Source organism: Oratosquilla oratoria, chromosome 38 (assembly GCF_046742065.1).
Source record: "Oratosquilla oratoria isolate Oo_2021 chromosome 38, ASM4674206v1, whole genome shotgun sequence".
Taxonomy (NCBI): Eukaryota; Metazoa; Arthropoda; class Malacostraca; order Stomatopoda; family Squillidae; genus Oratosquilla; species Oratosquilla oratoria.
Window position 1 is genome coordinate 24969057 of NC_134814.1, and position 21697 is coordinate 24990753.

Genomic DNA, 21697 nt, shown 5'->3' on the forward strand with positions numbered 1-21697 from the left:
GGGTGGAGGTGGAATGTAGATTGAGAGAAGTGACTAAATGCCTTGGTGGATTAAAGAGTGTAATGAGAAATAGACATTTGGGGATGGATTCTAAGAATAGGTTATATGAAGGAGTGATTGTGCCAACAGTATTATACAGGGCAGAAACATGGAACATGAGAGAGGAAGAGAGAAGGAGTTTGAATGTTTTTGAGATGAAATGTCTGAGAAGTATGATAGGGGTTACTAGGCTGGATAGAGTGAGAAATGAGGAGGTGAGGAGGAGAACAGGGGTGGAAAGGGAACTGGGAGATAGGGTTGATGAAACAGTATTAGGATGGTTTGGACACATGGAAAGAATGAGTGAAGAAAGATTAGTAAAAGAAGTGTGGAAGGCAGAGGTGGAGGGAGTAAATATGAAGGGGCATCCTAGGATGAGATGGATGGATGGATGGGGTGAAAGGGGCATTACAAAAGAGAGGAATGTCTGTGGAGGAAGGATGGGAGAGGACACAAGATAGGAGTGAATGGAGAGGGGTTGTGTATAGATGATGCTGTGATGCATGAGGGGGAGCGGGTGGGGGATGAGGAAGTATGTATGAGAAAAAATATGACGCAGCCAAAAGGGATTTCTCCCTGTCTTCTCCGTTTCTGCATGGGTGGAGGGAGAGGTGGGGTTGCTGAATTTATGAAGCGGCCTTGCTGTGGATGTGCTGTGTTTTGCGACACTGCTTCTGACCCAGGGCAGTGGACAGGATGCAGGGATGACCCGTCATCCAGGAGGTGCCAAGATAAGAGGGGGAGAGGAGGGTGGAGGGGAGTGGAATATAGAGGAAATGGAATGGGTGGAAGTGGTTTCTACGTCTTTTTCTTTTTGGCTATCCCTCCTGTGTAGGGGATAAAAGCCTTAGATATATGTATGTTAAGAGAGGGTAGAGTGCTGGAGGACTGGAGGTGCCTGTATAGTTCCACTTTACAAGGGAAAAGGGGACAAGTATGAGTGTAGTAGTTTCAGATGGATTAGCTTGTTAAGTGTAGTTGGGAAGGCTTATGGGAGGATCTTGATTGAGAGGATTAAGAGAGGAACAGAGGGAGTAATTGGTGAGGAACAGTGTGGATTTAGGACAGGTAGAGGTTGTGTAGATCAGATTTTTGTGGTAAGACAGATATGTGAGAAAGTTATAGGAAAAGGTAAGGATGTTGTTTTGGGCTTTTATGGATCTGAAAAAGGCTTACGACAGGGTAGACAGGAAGGCACTGTGGGAGGTTTTGCAGATATACAGGATAGGAGGAAAGCTTTTAGGAGCTGTCAAGAGTTTTTACGAGAGTAGTTGAGCATGTGTCAGGATTAGAAATGGAGAGAGTGAGTGGTTTGAGGTAAAGGTGGGACTTCTTCAGGGATGTGTTATGCCGCTCTGGCTGTTCAACTTATATAGGGATGGGGTAGTGTGAGAGGTAAATGCAAGGGTGGTGGGTCAGGGATTGGAGATGGTTAAAGAAAATGAAGGAAAGTGGGAGGTGAGCCAGCTGTTGTTTGCAGATGACACTGCGCTTGTGGCAGGATCAGAGGAGGGATTGAGGAAGTTGGTGACAGTTTGGGAGAGTGTGTGAAAGAAGAGAGTTGAAGATAAATGTGGGTAAAACTAAGGAGATGAGATGTACAAGGGGTGAAAGAGGCAGCAGACCGGAAGTGGTCATTATGGGAGAGCGATTGGAGGAAGTGGATAGTTTCAGATACTTGGGTGCGAATGTGGCAGGAAAAGATGGAGTGGAGGCGGAGGTAGTATGTAGATTGAGAGAAGCGAGTAAATGCCTTGGTGGATTAACCCCTTCGTTACCGACCCATCTACCTTACGTAAACAAGTGTTTCAAACCATCCCACGAATGGCTGGAGCCTTATGTTTGTAAACACAGACACTTACCACCACGTGGGTAGAAATAACCCAGAAACCGAGGCCTTGAGAGCCCTCAATACACACAGCTTATAACTGTGACACGTGCGTGTCACGGGGAGCACGCTCGGTTCCTGGCGGGTGCACTCAGCCGTGAACACACATCCGGTACTCAAGGGGTTATAGTGTAATGAGGAATAGACATTTGGGAATGGATGCTAAGAGGAGATTGTATGAAGGAGTGATTGTGCCAACAGCATTGTACGGGGCAGAAACATGGAACATAAAAGAGGAAGAGAGAAGGAGTTTGAATGTGTTTGAGATGAGGTGTCTGAGAAGTATGATGGGGGTTACTAGGCTGAATAGAGTGAGAAATGAGAGGGTAAGGAGGAGAACAAGGGTGGTAAGGGAGTTGTTGTTGTTGTTGTTGTTCCCTAGACTGTCTGTCCGAGCAGTCCCGTCTCCCCAAGGAATGCCACAGCCGAAACTGGGTTTTCCCACAAATCCTTTATAGAGTGTATGTTGTGTTGTTCGCGTGCATGATTGTGTATAATGCAGTCTTCCATTATGTGTTGTATGGTATGGGGTGAAGTGTTACATCCTGGGCAGCTGTTCACAACACGGTCGTCCAGCCTCTTCTGGTAGCTTAGAAGTGCTGGGTGGTGACCGCATCGCAGTCTGGCCAAGTGGACTCTGTCCTTACGTGGGAGAGAGGATTCAGAAGGGTGGATATCAGGGGGTCTGGCATGCAGCAGTGTGTTGTCTTTCAGTGTGTTAATGGAGCGGTGAGTGATATGATTATGAATATGTTTCCGGAGGCTGGTATTCGGTGGTTGTGGAGGAAGAGAAGAGAGTATCTGTGTGTAATAAAGGACTTTGGGTGTAGTTTTAATGTTTCTTGGTGTGTGTGGGTGTTCTGCTATGTAGTGTAGCGGGTGTGATGTGTTTGTGGTGGCTGCAGCAAGTGTTTGTGTGCCTCTCATGTCGAGGTGGTCTTTGACTTTGAGGACTTTTGTTTCATGGTGTAAATGGTCTGTAGGTGATGTATTTGTGCAGCCTGTAATTGTTTTTAGGGCTTTGTTCTGTATGATTTGAAGGGTGTTGTGGTGTGTCTCACTGAGATTAGGAGCCCATGCAGGACTCGCATAATTCATCACTGAGCGTATGCATTGTTTGTATATTGTTATATTAGTTTCTTTGTTTTGTCCAAATGTTGTTCCAGTGATTGACTTAAGTGCGTTAAGTCTAGGTGTGCATTTGTTTTTTATGGTTGTGAGGTGTTGTTTGAAAGACATGGATGTATCGTATGTTACACCAAGAATTTTCGGTGTGTTTGTGTGTGGTATTAGAGTGTTGTTGATGTAGAGATGAGGTATGTATTTGTGTTCTTTTGTCCAGTTGGTGAGAAGTGTTGCTGTAGATTTGGTTGGAGCTATTTTGAGTCTGTTTGTGATGAACCATGTGTTGAGTGTGTCAAGGTAAGGCTGGATTATTTCTGCAGCTTTGTCTGTGTTACGATGTGTGCATGTGATTGTTATGTCGTCTGCGTAGGAAGAGATTTGTATTTCTGAGGTGTCTGGCGTGGGTAAGTCATGCATGTATAGATTAAATAATGTGGGGGATAGAACCGAGCCCTGTGGTACTCCGTTCTTAATGTTTCTGATGTGCGATGATTGGCCATTATATGACACATGAGCATTCCTGCCTGCCAGATAATTGGCCAGCCATCTTTTGGTGTTATTGTGCATGTCTGTGTTATATATTTTATTTGTTAGGTTGTGGCGGGGGATAGCATCAAAAGCTTTACTAATGTCCAATGTTATAAGAAGTGTTCTGTGGTGGGGCCTATCTGAATTGATGCCATCTAAAATTCTTTGTGTGAGGTTTGTCAGAAGAGTGTTTGTGGAGTGTAGTGGCCTAAAACCGTGTTGTGAGTCAGCAAGGGGAATATATGGTGTGACAAGTTTAAGTATTAGGCGTTCAATGACTTTAGAGGGGGTGCAGAGAAGTGTGATTGGGCGGTGCGATGTTGGGATTGTTGGGTCTTTGTTCGGTTTTGGAATGGTGATTATTTTACCATGCTTCCAGATGTCGGGTATTGTGTTGTGTGAATAGCTGTAGTTTGCAATGTTTGTGAGTGCGTGTATACCTTGTGGTCCAATGTGTTTTAGGTGTATGTTGCTTATGTTATCAGGGCCACAGGCAGATGAGTGCTTGAGACTATGCAATATGAGTTTTGTCTGACTGTCTATGAAGGGTGTATAGTCTGAGTCTGTGGGAAAGTCTTTCTTACGTCGAATGGTGCGTCGGTCGTCAGGGTGAGATGTAAGATGGCTCGTCTGTGCAAAATGACGTATGAGTGCGTTTGCTTGTTGTCTGTTTGAGGGTAGGTTATCTGTTGTTGTGATTATTGCTGCGTGAGAGCGTGTAGTGTTAGTGTTGGATAGTGTGATGCTGTTGAGTGTTTTGTACAATTTGCTGGTGTTTGTTTTGTGATCAAGTGTATTGATAAAGTTTTGCCAATTTTGTGTTTTTTGTTCATGTATTTTATTGGCAATCACAGTGTTTAGTGTTTGTATTTGGTCTGCTATGTTTTGAGGGATAGGTGTGGGGGTATCGTGTTTAAGTGTGTCACGTTGTCTGATGAGGCCTTGGATTTCTGGTGTGAAGTTGGGGTTGTGTGATTTTCTGTTGCCTCTAGGGATGTATCTCTTGTCTGCGTTTTGTATGATTGTATTAAAAGCGTGCACAGCATTGTTTATGTTTGTGATTGGTGTACTGTTAAGTGTTTCAAAATGTTGTTCTGTCTCTTCATTAAAGGCTTCCCAGTTAGCTCTCTTGTAATTGGTGTAAGTGTGTCTATGGCCAGCTGGGGTGCATCCTGTTTTGGTGGTGATGATGATTGGAAGGTGGTCAGAACCAAGGGCTCCGACCACTCTCCATGATGTTGTTGGGGTTAGGCAGGGGGAGCAAAAGGTGATATCAGGAGAGGAGGGAGATAGGAGTTGGGAGATAGGGTGGATGAAAGGGTATTGGGATGGTTTGGACACGTGGATAGAATGAGTGAATAAAGACTAGTAAAAGAGGTATGGAAGGCAGATGTGGAGGGAGAGAACATGAGGGGGTGACCTAGGATGAGATGGATGGATGGGGTGAAATGGGCTTTGGGGATGAGAGGAATGTCTGTTAAGGAAGGACAGGAGAGGACAGAAGACAGGGGTGAATGGAGAATGGTTGTATAAGAACGATGTTGTGATGCATGAGGTGGAATGGGTGGGGGGTTAAGGTAGTATGTGTGAGAAAAATTTGACGCAGCCCGAAGGGATTTCTCCCCATCTTCTTTTCTGCATGAGGGGATGGAGATGGGGGGGGTTGCCGATTTAATGAAGTGGCCTTGCTGTGGATGTGCTGTCTTGCGACACTGCTTCTGACCCTGGGCAGTGGACAAGATGCAGCGATGACCCATCATACAGGTGCCAAGATAAGAGGGAGGGTAGAGGGTGGAGGGGAGTGAAGCGTATTAGGGATCGAATAGGTGGGAATGGTTTTTATGCCTTTGTTTTTTGGGTACCTCCGTTGTAAGGGGGAAAAAGCCTTTGGTATATGTATGTATATGGGAGAAGGAGACATGAAATGGGGAGTTGTTCTAGCACTTTTTGGTCTGCTGTTTAAGTGTTCAGCCATAATAGGTGGTGTGTATTCATGTCACCCAGTAGTATGTGGACGGTCAGAGAAGTCATAGTCTGGGGTTTGGGGGGTCTAACTCGTGAGGGTTGGTATGGAGGGTGTTATGTAGAAGTCATATTCATGTGATGATCTTTGGAAAGGATTTTGGTTTGATTGAAGATGCTTCATTAAGGTAGCCTTAGTTTACCCCAATCATTATTCTCAGTGCTTTACTTTATAGTTTGTAAGTGGGGAAAAGAATACTGCCACCAAGTATTTCCACTTGCATCGTAAGAGGCGAGAAGAAAGGGACGGGGATTGGGACTAGGCATCCTTCTCCTTATAGCCCCACAGGGGTCATTCCTAAAAGAAAAAGCAAAGGCATATGAGGGTCTGGGAGTTTTCCGACCAACACCTTAAGGTTTGGGTCTTTTAATGTGCGTGGATGTGGTACAGATGAGTAAAAGGGAAGAGATAGGTAGTATGTTTGTGAGAAGAAAGATGGATGTGTTGGCTTTGAGTGAAACTAAGCTGAAAGGTAAGGGCGAGTGTAAGTTTAGGAGTGTAAGCGGGAGGTTATCAGGAGTGAACAGAGGGCGAGGGAGGGAAAGGGTAGCTATACTAGTAAGTGAAGAGATAGGTAAATGTGAAGTGGAGTGGAAGGAGGTTTCCTCAAGGATAATGTGGACGAAGGTGAAATTGGGAAAGGAGATGTGGGTTTTTCTAAGTGCATACGGGCCTGGCAGTGAGAAGAGCGTAGAAGAAAGGGAGGCTTTTTGGATAGATTTAAATGAGTGCATAGAGGATTTAGGGAGAAATATCAATGTAATAGTACTGGGAGACCTTAATGCTAGGGTAGGAAATGATCCAATTGATAGAGTGGTTGGGAAATGTGGAGTTCCTGGTAAGAATTATAGGGGAGAGTTGATGGTGGAAATGTGTCTAGAAAGAGAGTTGATGATAGTAAATACAGTGTTTCAGAAGAAAGTTAAGCCTAAGTACACATGGGAGAGGGTGGACTATGTAGTGGTAAATAGGATTATGATAGGAAGAGTTAAGGATATACATGTGCCAAGGGGAGAGGGTGGGGGAATATCACATCATTTTTTCGTGGAAGGTAAGTTGAGAGTGGAGGATAGATGGAGGAAGAGAAAGGGACAAAAGGTAGGGAGGTGCTTAGAGTGAACTCTTTAAATGAAATGGAAAAGGAGAAGGAGTACAAGAAAAAGCTGGAGGAGGAGTGGGAGGGAGTGAAGGATAGAGTAGATCTGGGTGTGGAGGAGGAATGGGGATGGTTCAAGGAGGGAGTCACAGTGTGCAAAGATGGTGTGTGGAACAAGAAGGACAGGAGGGAATAGAAGAAAGGGTAGTGAATGGTGGGATGAGGAAACAAAGAAAGTTGTAGAAGAGAAGATGCGAGCTTTCACAGATTGGTTACAAAATAGGACGAGGGAGTCATATGAGAGGTACAAAGAAAAGAAAAGAGAAGTAAAGCAAAAGGTAAAGGAGGCAAAGAGGAGAGCAGATGTGAAGTGGGGTAGGAGTATGACAGAAAATTTTGAAAGTAATAAAAAGATGTTTTGGAAAGAAATTAAGAGAGGAAGAGGAGGCAAATCAAGTAGAGAAGAAAAGGTAAAAGGTGCAGATGGAGAGATGATAATGGAAGAGAAGGCAGTAAGGGGAAGATGGGCAGAATATTTTAGGGAGTTGCTAAATGTGAAGGAGGATAGGGAGGGAAAGATAGTTGCAGTGGGAAATGCTAAGAAAATGAGAATGAGGAGTGAGGAGAATGGAGGAGAAATAAGGATGAAGTGAAGGCAGTTGTTAAGATGATGAAAGCAGGTGAGGCACCTGGGTTAGATGGATGCCATGCAGAAAGTCTAAAAAAAAGGAGGTACAGTGATGGTGGACTGGCTGGTGAGGATATCTAATGTTTGCTGGAGAGAGGGTAGAGTGCTGGAGGACTGGAGGAGTGCATGTATAGTTCCACTTTACAAGGGAAAAGGGGACAAGTGTGAATGTAGTAGTTTCAGAGGGATTAGATTGTTAAGTGTAGTTGGGAAGGCTTATGGGAGGATCTTGATTGAGAGGATTAGGAGAGGAACAGAGGGAGTAATTGGTGAGGAACAGTGTGCATTTAGGACGGGTAAAGGTTGTGTAGATCAGACTTTTGTGGTAAGACAGATATGTGAGAAAGCTATAGGAAAGGGGAAGGATGTTTTTTGGGCCTTTATGGACATGGAAAAGGCTTATGATAGGGTAGACAGAAAGGCACTGTGGGAGGTTTTGCGGATATACAGGATAGGAGGAAAGCTTCTAGAAGCTGTCAAGAGTTTTTATGAGAGTAGTAGAGCTTGTGTCAGGATTAGAAATGGAGAGAGTGAGTGGTTCGAGGTAAAGGTGGGACTTTGTCAATGATGCGTTATGTCACCCTGGCTGTTAAACTAATACATGGATGGGGTTGTGCGAGATGTAAATTCAAGGGTAGAGGGTCAGGGATTGGAGATGGTTAAAGAAAATGGAGAAAAGTGGGAGGTGAGCCAGCTGTTGCTTGCGGACGACACTGCGCTTGTGGGAGGTGAGCCAGCTGTTGCTTGCGGACGACACTGCGCTTGTGGCAGGATCGGAGGAGGGATTGAGGAAGTTGGTGACAGAGTTTGGGAGAGTATGTGATAGAAGAAAGCTGAAGATAAATGTGGGTAAAAGTAAGGTGATGAGATGTACAAGGGGTGAAAGTGGCAGTAGTCTGGAAGTGAGCATTAAGGGAGAGTGACTGGAGGAAGTGGATAGTTTTAGATACTTGGGTGCAAATGTGGCAGGAAAAGGTAGAGTGAAGGTGGAGGTAGAATGTAGATTGAGAGAAGCGAGTAAATGCCTTGGTGGATTAAAAAATGTAATGAGGAATAGACATTTGGGAATGGATGTTAAGAGGAGACTGTATGAAGGAATGATTGTGCAGTGGGAGGTGAGCTAGTTGTTGTTTGCCGACGACACTGCGCTTGTAGCAGGATCAGAGGAGGGATTGAGGAAGTTGGTGACAGAGTTTGAGAAAGCGTGTGAAAGAGGGAAGCTGAAGATAAATGTGGGCAAAAGCAAGGTGATGAGATGTACAAGGAGAGAGAGTGACAGCAGACTGGAAGTGAGCATTAAGGGTGAGAAACTGGAGGAAGTGGATAGTTTCAGATACTTGGGTGCGAATGTGACAGGAAAGGGAGGAGTGGGGGTGAAGATGGAATGTAGATTGAAAGAAACGAGTAAATGCCTTGGTGGATTAAAAAGTGTAATGAGAAATAAGACATCTGGGAATGGATGCTAAAAGGAGGTTATATGAAGGAGTGATTGTGCCAACAGCAATGTACAGGGGAGAAACATGGAACATGAGAGAGGAAGAGAGAAGGAGTTTGAATGTTTTTGAGATGAAATGTCTGAGAAGTATGATAGGGGTAACTAGGCTAGAGTGAGAAATGAGAAGGTGAGGAGAACAGGGGTGGAAAAGGAGCTGGGAGATAGGATTGATGAAAGAGTATTAGGATGGTTTGGACACATGGAAAGAATGAGTGAAGAAAGATTAGTAAAAGAAGTGTGGAAGGCGGAGGTGGAAGGAGTGAATATGAGGGGGCGTCCTACGATGAGATAGATGGATGGGGTGAATGGGGCTTTACAAATGAGAGGAATGTCTGTAGAGGAGGAACGTCAGAGGACAGAAGATAGGGGTGAATGGAGAAGGGTTGTGTATAGATGAGGCTGTGATGCATGAGGGGGAGTGGGTAGGGGATGGGGGTGAAGAACTATGTATGAGAAAAAAAATTGACGCAGCCCGAAGGGATTTCTCCTCGTCTTCTTTCCTGCAAGAGGGGACAGAGAGGGGGGGTCGCCGAATTTATGAAGCGGCCTTGCTGTGGATGTGCTGTGTCTTGCGACACTGCTTCTGACCCAGGGTAGTGGACAGAATGCAGGGATGACCCGTCATCCAGGAGGTGCCAAGATAGGAGGGAGGGAGAAGAGTGGAGGGGAGTGGAATATATGGGAAATGAAATGGGTGGGAGTGATTTCTATGCCTTTTTCTTTTTGGCTACCCCCCCATGTAAGGGGGAAAAAGCCTTTGGTATATGTATGTATGTATGTAAGGTGTATATAAGGTGGGTTGCCGATTAAATAAAGCGGCTTTGCTGTAGATGTGCTGTTTTGCTATATTGCTGCTGACAAAGGATTACAATGGCGGAGCATGCCGACAGGAGACCTTTTGGTCCCTATCTAGGTCGGATGCGAAAAAAAATCATAATAATAAAATAATAAATAAAAACTATAATAATGTAAATAACAAATAAAATACATAAATAAATGCATAGAATAAACAAACAGGTAAATAGTAAATAATAAATTGACATATAACTAATAATAAATGAAAATCACAGACAAATGATTAGAAAACAAAAACAAATAATATAAAATAAATTATAATCATTACAGCATCTTGCTTAGGTGGTTATCTAAATGATTCTTAAAGCTTCGAACTGAACTACATTGCACTACCTGTGCAGGAAGTTTATTCCATTCATTAACTACACGGTTGGCAAAGTTGTTTCTACTTACTTCTAAATTTAATCTATTTTCGGACAGTTTGAGACCATTGTTTCTTGTCTGATTCTCATTCAATGTGAAAATTTTGTCACTTTTGATGTCAATTCCCTTTAAAATCTTAAAGACCTGTATCAAGTCACCTCCGAGTCTAGGCTTTTTTAGGGAAAACAGATTCATATGTTTTAATCAATTTTCGTATGATTTATTTTTGATATTTGGAATCAGTTTTGTGGCTCGCCGTTGTACTTTTTCCAGTCTGTCAATGTCTTTAATGAGATTCGGTGACCATACGGAAACAGCATATTCCAAATGTGGACGAACTAACGATTTATATAGCTTGTTAATGAGTGATGGACTTTTGAAATCAAAAGATCGCGCAATCAGTCCTAGAATCTCATTTGCTTTCTCAGAGGCTGAAATACACTGCTTGGATGATTTGAGGTCATTACTGATAATTACGCCGAGATCTTTTTCACTATCAACTTTTGTTAACGAATTTCCAAATAACTTGTAATCGTACTTGCTGTTATGTGCATTACCTTGCATTTATTTGTGTTAAATTTCATTAGCCACTTTTCAGACCATTGCTGTAATTTATCTAAATCTTCTTGAATATCTAATTGGTTTGAGTGATCATTTGCCACTCCGCACAGTTTTGTATCATCAGCAAATTTGGAAACAGTAGATTTTTGCTAATGGTCTATATCATTTATATATACTATGAATAGAAGTGGTCCAAGAACGGAACCCTGAGGAACTCCACTTGTAACATTTTTCCATCTTAAAGTTTTTCCATTTAAAACAACTCTGTTTTTGACCATTCAACCCATTACTAGTCCAACCTAATAGGCTACCACTTATTCCGTGTAAAGCTAATTTAGTAAGTAGTGTTTTGTGTGGGACAGTATCAAATGTTTTTGCAAAGTTTATATATATTAAATCTATATTGTTTCTTTTGTCATAATTCAAGACAACTGTGTTGTAGAATTCGAGTAAGTTAGTCACGCAAGAACGTATCCGTCTGAAACCATGCTGGCTATCATTTATCAAACGGTTACTTTCTAAATGATGTTCGATAGCATCTCTGATGATAGTTTCCATTATTTTTTCTACGATTGAAGTCAAACTTATAGGCCTATAGTTATTTGGCTTCTTTTTGTCACCTTTTTTGAACATGGGAGTAACGTTAGCTGGCTTCCATTCTCTTGGGACATCTCCGGATATGATGGACCCATGGCAGTACGCAAGAAGCAGGGATGAACAGTCATCCGGGTGGAGAGGTGGTGAGTGGGAGTAGTGAGGGAGTGGAGTATGTGGGGATGAAATGGGTGGGAGATAATTTATGCCTTTGACTTTAGCTATCTCCCTTGTAAAGGGGAAAAAAAAACATTGGTATATGTATGTAAGGTGTATATGTTTTCATAATTATTCAAAATATCCTGTGGAAGTGAAGTTGAGTAATTCTCAAGAACTTTCTATATAATTTGACAAAAAAAAAAAAAAATCCATTGTCTATATCCTGCATTTGCAACTTATTTTGTATTAATTTTCTTGCTAATTTCCAGTCTGGTCCTTCAACTGCCATAGGTCACATGATTCTTAAAAAAAAAAAAAAAAAAAAAAAAAAAAAAAAAAAAAAAAAAAAAAAAAAAAAAAAAAAAAAAAAAAAAAAAAAAAAAAAAAAAAAAAAAAAAAAAAAAAAAAATTGAAGCCCATGAATTTTGTGTTCTTTTACAATGGATGGGTGTAACTGTGGTGGACAAGCCCCCCACATGTGCTTCGACACGGTATTTTGGCTTATAGCATCGCCGCCGCAGAAATGGTATGGACCAGGAATGGATAGTGTGTAAAGTAGCTGGCCTTCGGCCTTATACTAATTGTGTGTAGGTTAAGTCTATAGTACGCCTGTACTACATGCATTTGTATCCTCTTGAAAGCACAACCTAAGCCCTGCCGAGCCATGTTTCGGTCAGGATGGGTCGTGTGCTACTTTAACCCCTTCCATACGGTGCCGCACACGTAGGCGTCATGGGGAGCGAGTGTATTCGCGAGGCTGCCATATCGGCGTCTTGATTATATTTATTGTAGTCGCCCCTCCACAATGACATTCTTTCTAATTCTTTTGTAATCGCATTTTCTATGGTTATCAAAATTCACGGGTGAAGAGAGAACGATCGATATAAGCGGTGACTATATCTTATGATGCGAGTATTATTACGACACGTCGTACGGCTGGCATTGGCTGCTGCCACCGAGATCTAAGTCCATGACGCCTACGTGTGCGACACCGTATGGAAGGGGTTAACGTATGCATGAGGCCTATATAAAGATGCCAGGTTTGGTGTCCCCAGCCAGTTCCTTTCCGTACTTGTACCCAGCAGTGCCCGCCCCGAGGCTCGCGGTCACTTTTGTGGTTTAGGGCAGGGCTCTGAGCCCTGCTCGCGTCGACCCAGCCTAGGTCGACACTCGCGCTAACCAGAATAAAGTCCAACAACCAAACTCACCAGAGTTTCCTTCACTCCCTCGGCACCTATGCGCAAGTAACAGCCCCACCATGACTACCAAGAGTGGGTAATGTTATTGATGATTTGTGAGAGAAGGCCTCCATTCTATTGTTCCTAAACTACTGTAGCTTGTCCAAGTAGGCTTGGGCATTCTTCACAGCTATTTTGTAGTTCCCATGTTAGGTTATAATCAAGGGTAAAGTGTGACAAGAGAAAATTTTAACCCCTTGAATACAATGATGCCTATATATGCGTCATGAGCTGTGACAGGGTATACGAGGATGCCGGCGTCAGCTTCCTGATTATATTTATTTTGTAGCCTCTGTTTTTGGCTACCTCCCTTGTAAGGGGGAAAGAGCTTTTGGTATATGTATGTATGTAGCTGAGTAACTTTATATTTTCTAATCCATGTATTGTGATGCATCACCATACATCAGGCAACCTAATGTGCACATGAATATTTAACTTGTACTGAAGAGGTTAACCACTTCACTCCGGGCCAAAATCTCGCGGGCAGCATTAGCTGCCAGACGTATGATGTTGCGTCATAATACTTGCATTATAAAAAATAAAGTCACCACTGTATCAATCGTTCTCTCTTTCACCCGTGAATTTTGATAACCATAGAAAATATAATGAAGCCAGTTTACAGAGTATGGGGGTCACGCAGGTACAACTACAATAAATATAATCAAGACACCGATATGGCAGCCTTGCGTACCCACTTGCTCCTCATGACGCCTACGTAGGCGTCACCGTATGGAAGGGGTTAAGTGAATGTGTACAAGAATAAGATAATGAGATGTACACAGTGATGTAGCTGAGTAACTATATTTTCTAATCCATGTATTGTGATGCATCATCATACATCAAGCAACCTAATGTGCATGTGAATATTTAACTTGTACTGAAGAAGTTAAGTGAATGTGTACAAGAGGAAGATAATGAGATGTACACAGTGATGATGGTGGTGGGTTGGAGAAGTGAAAGGATCAGAGGCTGGAGGAAATACATACATACATATACCAAGGCTTTTTCCCCCCTTACAAGGGAGGTAGCCAAAAAGGGAAAGGCATAAAATCATTTCCACCCATTCCATCCCTGAATACACTCCACACCCCTTCACCCTCCCTCTTATCTGAGCACCTCCTGGATGACGGGTCATCCCTGCACATTGTTCACTGCCCTGGGTCAGAAGCAGTGTCGCAAGACACAGCACATCCACAGCAAGGCCGCTTCATCAAATCGGCGACCCCCCCCCTCTCCGTCCCCCCATTGCATAAAAGGAGAGGACGGGGAGAAATCCCTTCGGGCTGCGTCAAATTTTGCTCACACATACTACCTCATCCCCCACCCCCTTGCCCATTCCACCTCATGCAATCACATCATCATCCATATACAACCAATTTCCATTCACCCCTGTCTTCTGTCCTCTTCCGTCCTTCCTCAACAGACATTCCCCTCTTCCCCTCAGTAATGAATGGATGAGTAGTGGTGGAGAGGAACTATAGAGTATGGAGGCAACAAAGTGTCTGGGGGATGAACACAAAGAAAAGGTTGTATATGGGAGTGATTACATTCAGCACTGTACAGCCTTGGAATTTGAAGGTGATAAGAATCTAAACATGTATTGTATGTGTGCATAAATATATATATAAAACCAAGCTACTAACCTTGTATGGCAAGTAAACAGATCTTATAATCTTTGAGCTCTGCAATGATAGAAGGCAAATCATTCCACAGCTGCCTTTGTCTGGACCAAGGTCCAGCCCTATTATCATGTGACTAGTGGTGCCTATTCCAACCTCACATGCGCAAGTCACCTGCAACCAAAAATGTTATTAACAACACGTTATTCAACTTGGCCTATCAAATTTGATACATCAATGAAAAAGTAACATAACAAAATACTTCACTTTTCACAGTTAAAAGTGAATATACCCACCAAAATTTCATTACCATTAATTATATATAATTATAGAGTAAACTGATCCAATTCAGAATAGCTTTCATTATGTTACGAGAAACAAATCTCCAGTGACATCCTAACATAACATCTATCTATATACTAAGCACTTTTTCCCCTTTACAAGGGTGGTAGCCAAGTCAAAAGGCAAGTACCTGCTCCCATCCGTTTTACTCCCATCCACCACCTCTTCCTCCCTCTTAGTTCCTCATGGATGATGGGTCATTCCTGTATCTAACTAACTGCCTGGGTCAGAACCAATATAACAAGACACAGCACATTCACAGCAAGGCCACTTCACTTAATAGGTAACCCCCCCCCCTCCTCTCTGTCCCCTCATCCAGGTAAAAAAGAGAAGATGGGGAGAAATCCCTTCAGGTTGTCAAAATATCATTCATACATAACCACTCCCTTCATTGCATCATAGTACACAATAAATAAAAAGCTATGATGTGAAGCTATGCCACTGTAATGAACAGCACATTCAACATACAAATGTATAATAACAGGTCTGATTACCGTATTTTCCGGCTTAAAATGCGCACCCATGCACTTCGTTATCTCAGTACACAGATAGCGCGCACCGACGTATAACGCGCATGCCCGATCGCCATCTAGCGAGAGAATCGAGAACCAAGAAAAAGTCGGAACTACATGTACCGGTATATGACTCATGTTGTGCGTTGGTCCCTTATTACTTTGTAGCTTAAATAGTTTGTAGGAAATATGATCTAAAAAAAGTTTATTGAAAGTAAAATATACAGAAAAATTTCGGGATTTTTACAGAAAATGTTCATTTTATATCTTGAGGAAATAATTCGTCTTTACCATTTTTTATTTAATACTGAAACAAACTACAGACTGTTTCGTTTTAGCTTTGAACCTGCAATGACAGTGGTGAAATAGGACAGTCTCTCATCGAGGTGACGTTTAGTTAATATAACTCCCGAAAGAGGGTGTTGTAGTCAGGTGTTTGACACGAGTTTATGAACGGCCGCAACGGAATTTGTACCATACTTAAAGTGAAGCAACAAAGCAAACATAAAAATTCAAACTAGGATGCTGTGAACATGGGCAAATATCATGAATATTGATCATGTTTCATGGTGTTTAGGCCTATTTAAACATGAAAAATAAGATTCGATAGATACCTACCTATACCAAATATTTATATACGGTAGCCCATGCTGGCGTATTCTTTCATGTCTCCATGGCTGTTCTTCTTGTTCTCATGGAACATCACGGAGAAGTGTGCCGTCCCGACTTTGTGACGGTCAACATCGTCACATTGTTGTGAAAAAAATTACACACATAGCCGCAAATTTTTTATCGTAGACCGTAGATAATGCGCACCACCGGATAACGCCCACCCCCCATTTTTAGGCCCTTCCAACGGAAAAAAGTTGCAAACTATACGCCGGAAAATACGGTAGCAAACTTTACCCTTTTTTACATAGTTTTCATACTTTTATATAATCACATATTTCATCAAACATATACAGAGCAAGAATCCAAGAATTTTAGAGCTGAATATTAAAACATTACACCAGGTGATAATGAAAATTTATTGCAGAAGTAGAAAATGTGATTTTTTTTTCTTTTTATGGATAATTAACATCACTACAGGAATGACCATAAAACTTAATTCTGCAGTGAAAAAGTTATCATACAAGAAGCAACAAGACAGACAAAGAGACATGCACAATTCAAGCCAAAAATATAAGTGAATTCAAGGCCAGCTTTGATAAATGGGGGAAAAGAAACGGGCCAATGAGCATAGCTCCAACCCTATCCATAAGAACTAGATAAATACACATACACGCAAACACACTTCAACGAACGGACGGCTTAGAAGACGTTCTGAAGAAATTGAAGTTTCGTGGATCCCAACGCAAAGAGAAGTGCCTATTGTGTTTACAGGGTGGGGGGGAAATTGCTCGTGGGGTAGTGGGAAAGTAGGGAAAGAGGAGAAGGGGAGGGATTGCTGAGGGAAATGGAAGGAAATGAGGAAGGAGAGGACTTGGCCCAGGCAGACAGGCGAAAGGTAAACAAACGGCCCCCCGACCAGCTGAGCGACGATGAAATGTCTAATAAAAATGTAAAGATTAGAAGTATAGATAAGAGCAATACAGTAGAAAGTGATGAGAATATTTTCCAGGGATTTAAAGAGGGTGGGGGGGACACAAACCCCCCCCGACTGACAAGACTAGAAGAGAAGGTCGATAAGATGATCGAGGACTTGGAGCGTAGGTTCGGTCATGTTAACAACATTGTACAGAGGGTTGAAAAATTGGAAGAACTAGAGAAGGCGAACAAAAACTTAACTAAGGAAATTGAAGAATTAAAAAAACAGTTAAAAGAAGTAAAAGAAGAGAATAAAGTCTTAAAGGAGAATAATACGGAGAACAAGGAGGGTTGGAAAAAAATCCAAGAAAATAGCAAAGTTGCATTCACTGACATAATCAGACAGCAAATGAATGAACAAACTGAAAACTCAGTTATTAAAGTGATGAGACAGAAGGAGAATATAGTAAGAGACTTAGCAGACAGAAAGAAATGTGTAATTATATTAGGAATGGAAGGGAAACATAACCCAGATAGAACCACAAGAATTAAAGAGGAAAATGAAAAAGTAAGAAATTTACTAGAATTAGTTCAGGAAGATGAACCAGAAATAATGAAACAAATCGAAGAGAAATTCAGGCTCGGGAAATATAGTACAGACAAGACCAGACCAATTAAGATTAAATTCAGGTCACAAACTACGGCTGAGAATATCTTATCCAAAACAGGGAAACTAGCAACAAGTGAACAATATAAAAAGGTATGGATATAAAGGGAAATAAATAAAGAGGAAAGAGAGGAAGAAAAACAGAAAAGACTTGAAGCTAAGGAAAAAAACGAGATAAGAACGGAGTCAGAAAAAGAGAGATTCTATTGGAGAGTAGTGAATATGAAACTAAAGAAAGTCGACATACAAAAGAAAAACAAAAGGGAAACAGAGAACACAATGGAAGTGGTAGAAAACTAAGTGTCTTACACAAATATAGATGGATTAATAACAGGATTGAATGAGCTGAATGATTATTTGAAAGAAAAAGAACCAGACATAATGGGAATTGTAGAAACAAAATTAAAAGGTCTACTACCACCCAACAGTGTAGGACATGATGCATATAATTATTGGATTAGAAACAGAGTGAAAAAGGAAGGGGGTGGAGTTATGTTCCTGACTAAGAAGGATATAAACGTGAAGTGTGTCACATATGGAAAGAATACAGTAGAGATGATAATGATGGAAGTAGAAGACAGAGATAAGAAGAGCAGAAAGTTTGTGATAAATTATGTGCCCCCGAAAACAGCCTCATGGGAAGAGAGTGAACATAAAAGTATGTTAGAGGACACAAAGATAACATTAAACAAGATAATGGAAGAGGGAGGAAAAATAGTTATGATGGGCGACTTTAATTGCAAAGAAATCTGCTGGGAAGAAATGACAGTAAAGGGTGGAGACAGCTCATGGGGAAACGCTCTACTTGAGATGGTTACTGACCATACAATGACACAATGGATACAGGAGAACACTAGGTATAGAAATGAAGAAGAGTCATCGAGACTAGACCTAATAATTACATCTGAACCTAGAATAGTGGACAAAATTGAACATAAAACACCAATAAGTAAAAGTGACCACATATTGATTGAACTGGAACTTAATGAAGAAAAATATATGAAAAGAAATTAACAATATAGAAAAGGATGAATGATGTATGAAAAAACAAACTTTGATCAAATAAGAGAATTCTTTCCAAAGGAAAACTGGGAAGAAATATACAAAGAAGAAACAACAGTAGAAGAGAAATGGAATATTTTGACAAAAATTTACAAAAAAGGAGTGGAAAAGTATGTCCCAAGACAAAAACAAGAAAAAGAATATGTAAAAAGCTGGTACAACAAAAGCTGTAGGGAGTTAATAGACAAAAGAGACAAAGCCTGGACCAGATGGAAAAAAGACAGAAGACCTGAAAAATGGAAAATATATACCTGTTATAGAAATGAATATGTACAAATGTGCAGAGAGGAAAAGAGAAAATATGAAAAAGATATCATAGAAAAGTGTAAAGATCAACCAAAACTATTCTACAGATTTGTAAACAATAAACTGAAAAACAAACAAGACTTGGAGAAATTAAAACAGGAGGGAGTTGAATACACTGAGGAAATGGAAATGGCGGAAATTATGAACAAACATTTTAAATCAGTGTTTACAAGGGAGAACATACAACCTGAAGAGAATGAATGGAAAGAGAAAGTCCCCCCTATGGAAGAAATAGAAGTAACAAAGAATGAAATATTAACACACTTGAGTAATCTTGATGTCAGAAAATCGCATGGACCAGATGAAATAGCAAACTGGATACTGAAAGAATGCAGGAATGAACTGGCAGACAAAATACATAGCATACTAAATAGTTCCTTGAAAGAAGGAAAAGTTCCAGAAGATTGGAAAAAAAGCAAATATAGTACCTATATATAAAGGAGGAAATAAAGAAGAACCTACCAACTATAGACCAGTCTAACAAGTACAATAGCAAAAATTTGTGAAAGAATGATCAAAAGTAGATGGGTAAAATATTTAGAAAAAAACAAAGTGTTAAATCCAAGGCAATTTGGATTCAGACAAGGACGATCATGCGTCACCAATTTAATATGTTTCTATTCAAGGCTAATAGATATAATACAAGAAAGAGATGGATGGGCGGACTGTGCATTTTTAGACCTAAAGAAAGCTTTTGACAAAGTACCACATAAGAAGTTGCTTAAGAAATTAGAAACTGAAGGAGGAATACAGGGCAAACTACTAAATTGGATGGAAGACTTTTTGCAAGAAAGAAAAATGAGAGTAGTGATAAGAAACCAGCACTCAAAATGGGATGAAGTAATAAGCGGTGTTCTGCGGGGAACAGTTCTGGCCCCAATAATGTTTGCTATATATATATTAATGATATGGATGAAGGAATTGAAAGCTATATGAGCTTCTTTGCAGATGATGCAAAACTACTGAAAAGAGTGAAAACTGAAGAAGATTGTGAATCACTACAGAGAGATCTAAATAAAGTACAGGAATGGAGTAGGAAGTGGGAGATGGAGTTCAATACAAAAAAGTGTAGTATAATGGAATTTGGAAAAAGCAAAAACAGAATAACAGGATCATATAAATAGGGAGAAGAAGGAATAAAAAAAGTAGAAAATGACAAGGACCTGGGAGTCATTGTTATGAATAATATGTCACCTGAGAAACATATAAATAAGATTTTTGGAGAAACTTATAATCTAATAAGAACAATCAAAGTTGCATTTACATACCTGGATGAAGAAATGGTGAAGAAAATCCTAATCACCCTGATAAGACCAAGATTGGAATATGCAGCAACGATATGGTCACCAAGTACAAAAAAAACTTGAAAGAATACAAAGAGCAATTACAAAATTGGCACCAACACTCTCAAAACTATCATATGAAGAGAGACTAGAAAAACTTGAACTACAGACACTAGAGCAAAGAAGAGAGAGAGGAGATTTGATAGCTATTTACAGAATCATGAAAGGCATAGAAATTACTGATAGAGAGAATCTGATAAAATGGGATGACAGAAATACAAGAGGACACGGAAAGAAAATAAAAAAAGACAGCTATAGAAGAGATTTGAAAAAGAACAGCTTTCCTCACAGAGTAATAGACAGTTGGAACAAGTTAGATGAGAAAGTGGTGTGTGCAAAAACAATACATGAATTTAAAAATAGTCGAGATAAAATGAGATATGAAGACGGGACCCCACGAGCATAGCTCCCCTTCCCGTAAAATACAACTAGGTAAATACACGGGGAAGAAGAAGAAGGAGGAGGAGCAGGAGGAGGAGCAGGAGGAGGAGGAAAAAAAAAAAAAAAAAAAAAAAAAAAAAAAAGGAGGAAGAAAAGGAAGGAGGAAAAAGAAGAGGAAGGAGAAAAGAAAGAGAGGATGAATGGAGGCAAAAGGATGTGTGGAATGAGAATGGAGGAGGGACAAGAACAGAGGGACAGAGGGAGGGTGGAAGAGGAGGCAAGAGAAAGGAAAATGTGTGATAGACAAGAGATAATGGAGAGGAAGGTGGATGGGGAAAGGGAAAAAGGCAAGGAGGTGGAGTAAGGAGAAGGACAAAGGGGCAAAGAGCAGGAGAGAGAAGCAAGAGGAACAGTGGAATAAGGATGGAAATGAGGAAGAAAGGAGATAATGTCAAAGAAGTAGGGCAGGAAAATTATATGATGTACATATATACCTTGGTTCCATTGTTCTGCAAGAGAGCTCCGAAAGTCCAAGCAGCTTTGCGAACACCTGAAGTCGGGTCTAGCACTTCCACAGATGGACCCCATGCTCTCCATGCCAGGCTTCCACTGGATGTGAAGTTGGCTATAGTAGAAATAAAATTACTGGATTGATCTGCGTCTTCTGGTTTGTCCGAGGGTGATAGAGATGGGAGTGGATGATGATGTTGCAGGGTGCCTTCCTGCAGCACACTCCAAGCTGTTTTGGCGTACATTCTGGTTATCCTTATATCTACCTGAAAAACAAAACATGAATAATACTACTATAATTACTACCTGATTTTCTTTACCTGAAATATAGTAAATGCTTAAAAAATTAACTCAATTGGATAACTGCTCAAAATTTCTCTTCATGCACACAGGGTTATTTGTTTTATGTCAAATTTCATCACAGAAATTCACCCAATGGACTGTAGGATGCTTGGTTTGCTTGCTGTTTATTTGGTTCCAATATTGGCATTATATGGGCTCTTTCCCAGTACCAGAATTTTGTTGTGCAGAGTTGTTTTTAATGAATAATTGGGATTTTATCTAGACCTTTTGTATAAGTTTTTCAATTTAGTTCCTAGTTTACATTTTTGTTGGACAAAAAACAGGGATCCTTTATTTTTTGAAAGGGTTTATTTGCTAATCTATCCCCCCCCCCCCATTTTTCTATTTTCTGGAGTTACAGGTTTGAAACTTGTTTTGGAGAAATATTTTGGTGATGTTAATTTTCCTTAGGTTCCTCAAACTGCTTCATGGGT

At 40.9% G+C, this 21697-nt stretch overlaps 1 protein-coding gene across 3 annotated transcripts in view; it reads right to left on the reverse strand.

Moving 5' to 3' along the window:
* Positions 1 to 21697, reverse strand: part of LOC143020018 (uncharacterized) — a 168728-nt gene that overhangs the window by 132607 nt on the left and 14424 nt on the right. For all 3 annotated transcript variants that reach the window (XM_076176126.1, XM_076176125.1, XM_076176124.1), the window contains exons 2-3: positions 20906 to 21187; positions 14296 to 14445 (exon numbers count right to left, since the gene is read on the reverse strand). In XM_076176126.1, coding sequence (XP_076032241.1) covers positions 14296 to 14445; positions 20906 to 21166 — 411 coding nt within the window. In that variant the 5' untranslated portion in view covers positions 21167 to 21187. The remainder of the gene's footprint in view (positions 1 to 14295; positions 14446 to 20905; positions 21188 to 21697) is intronic.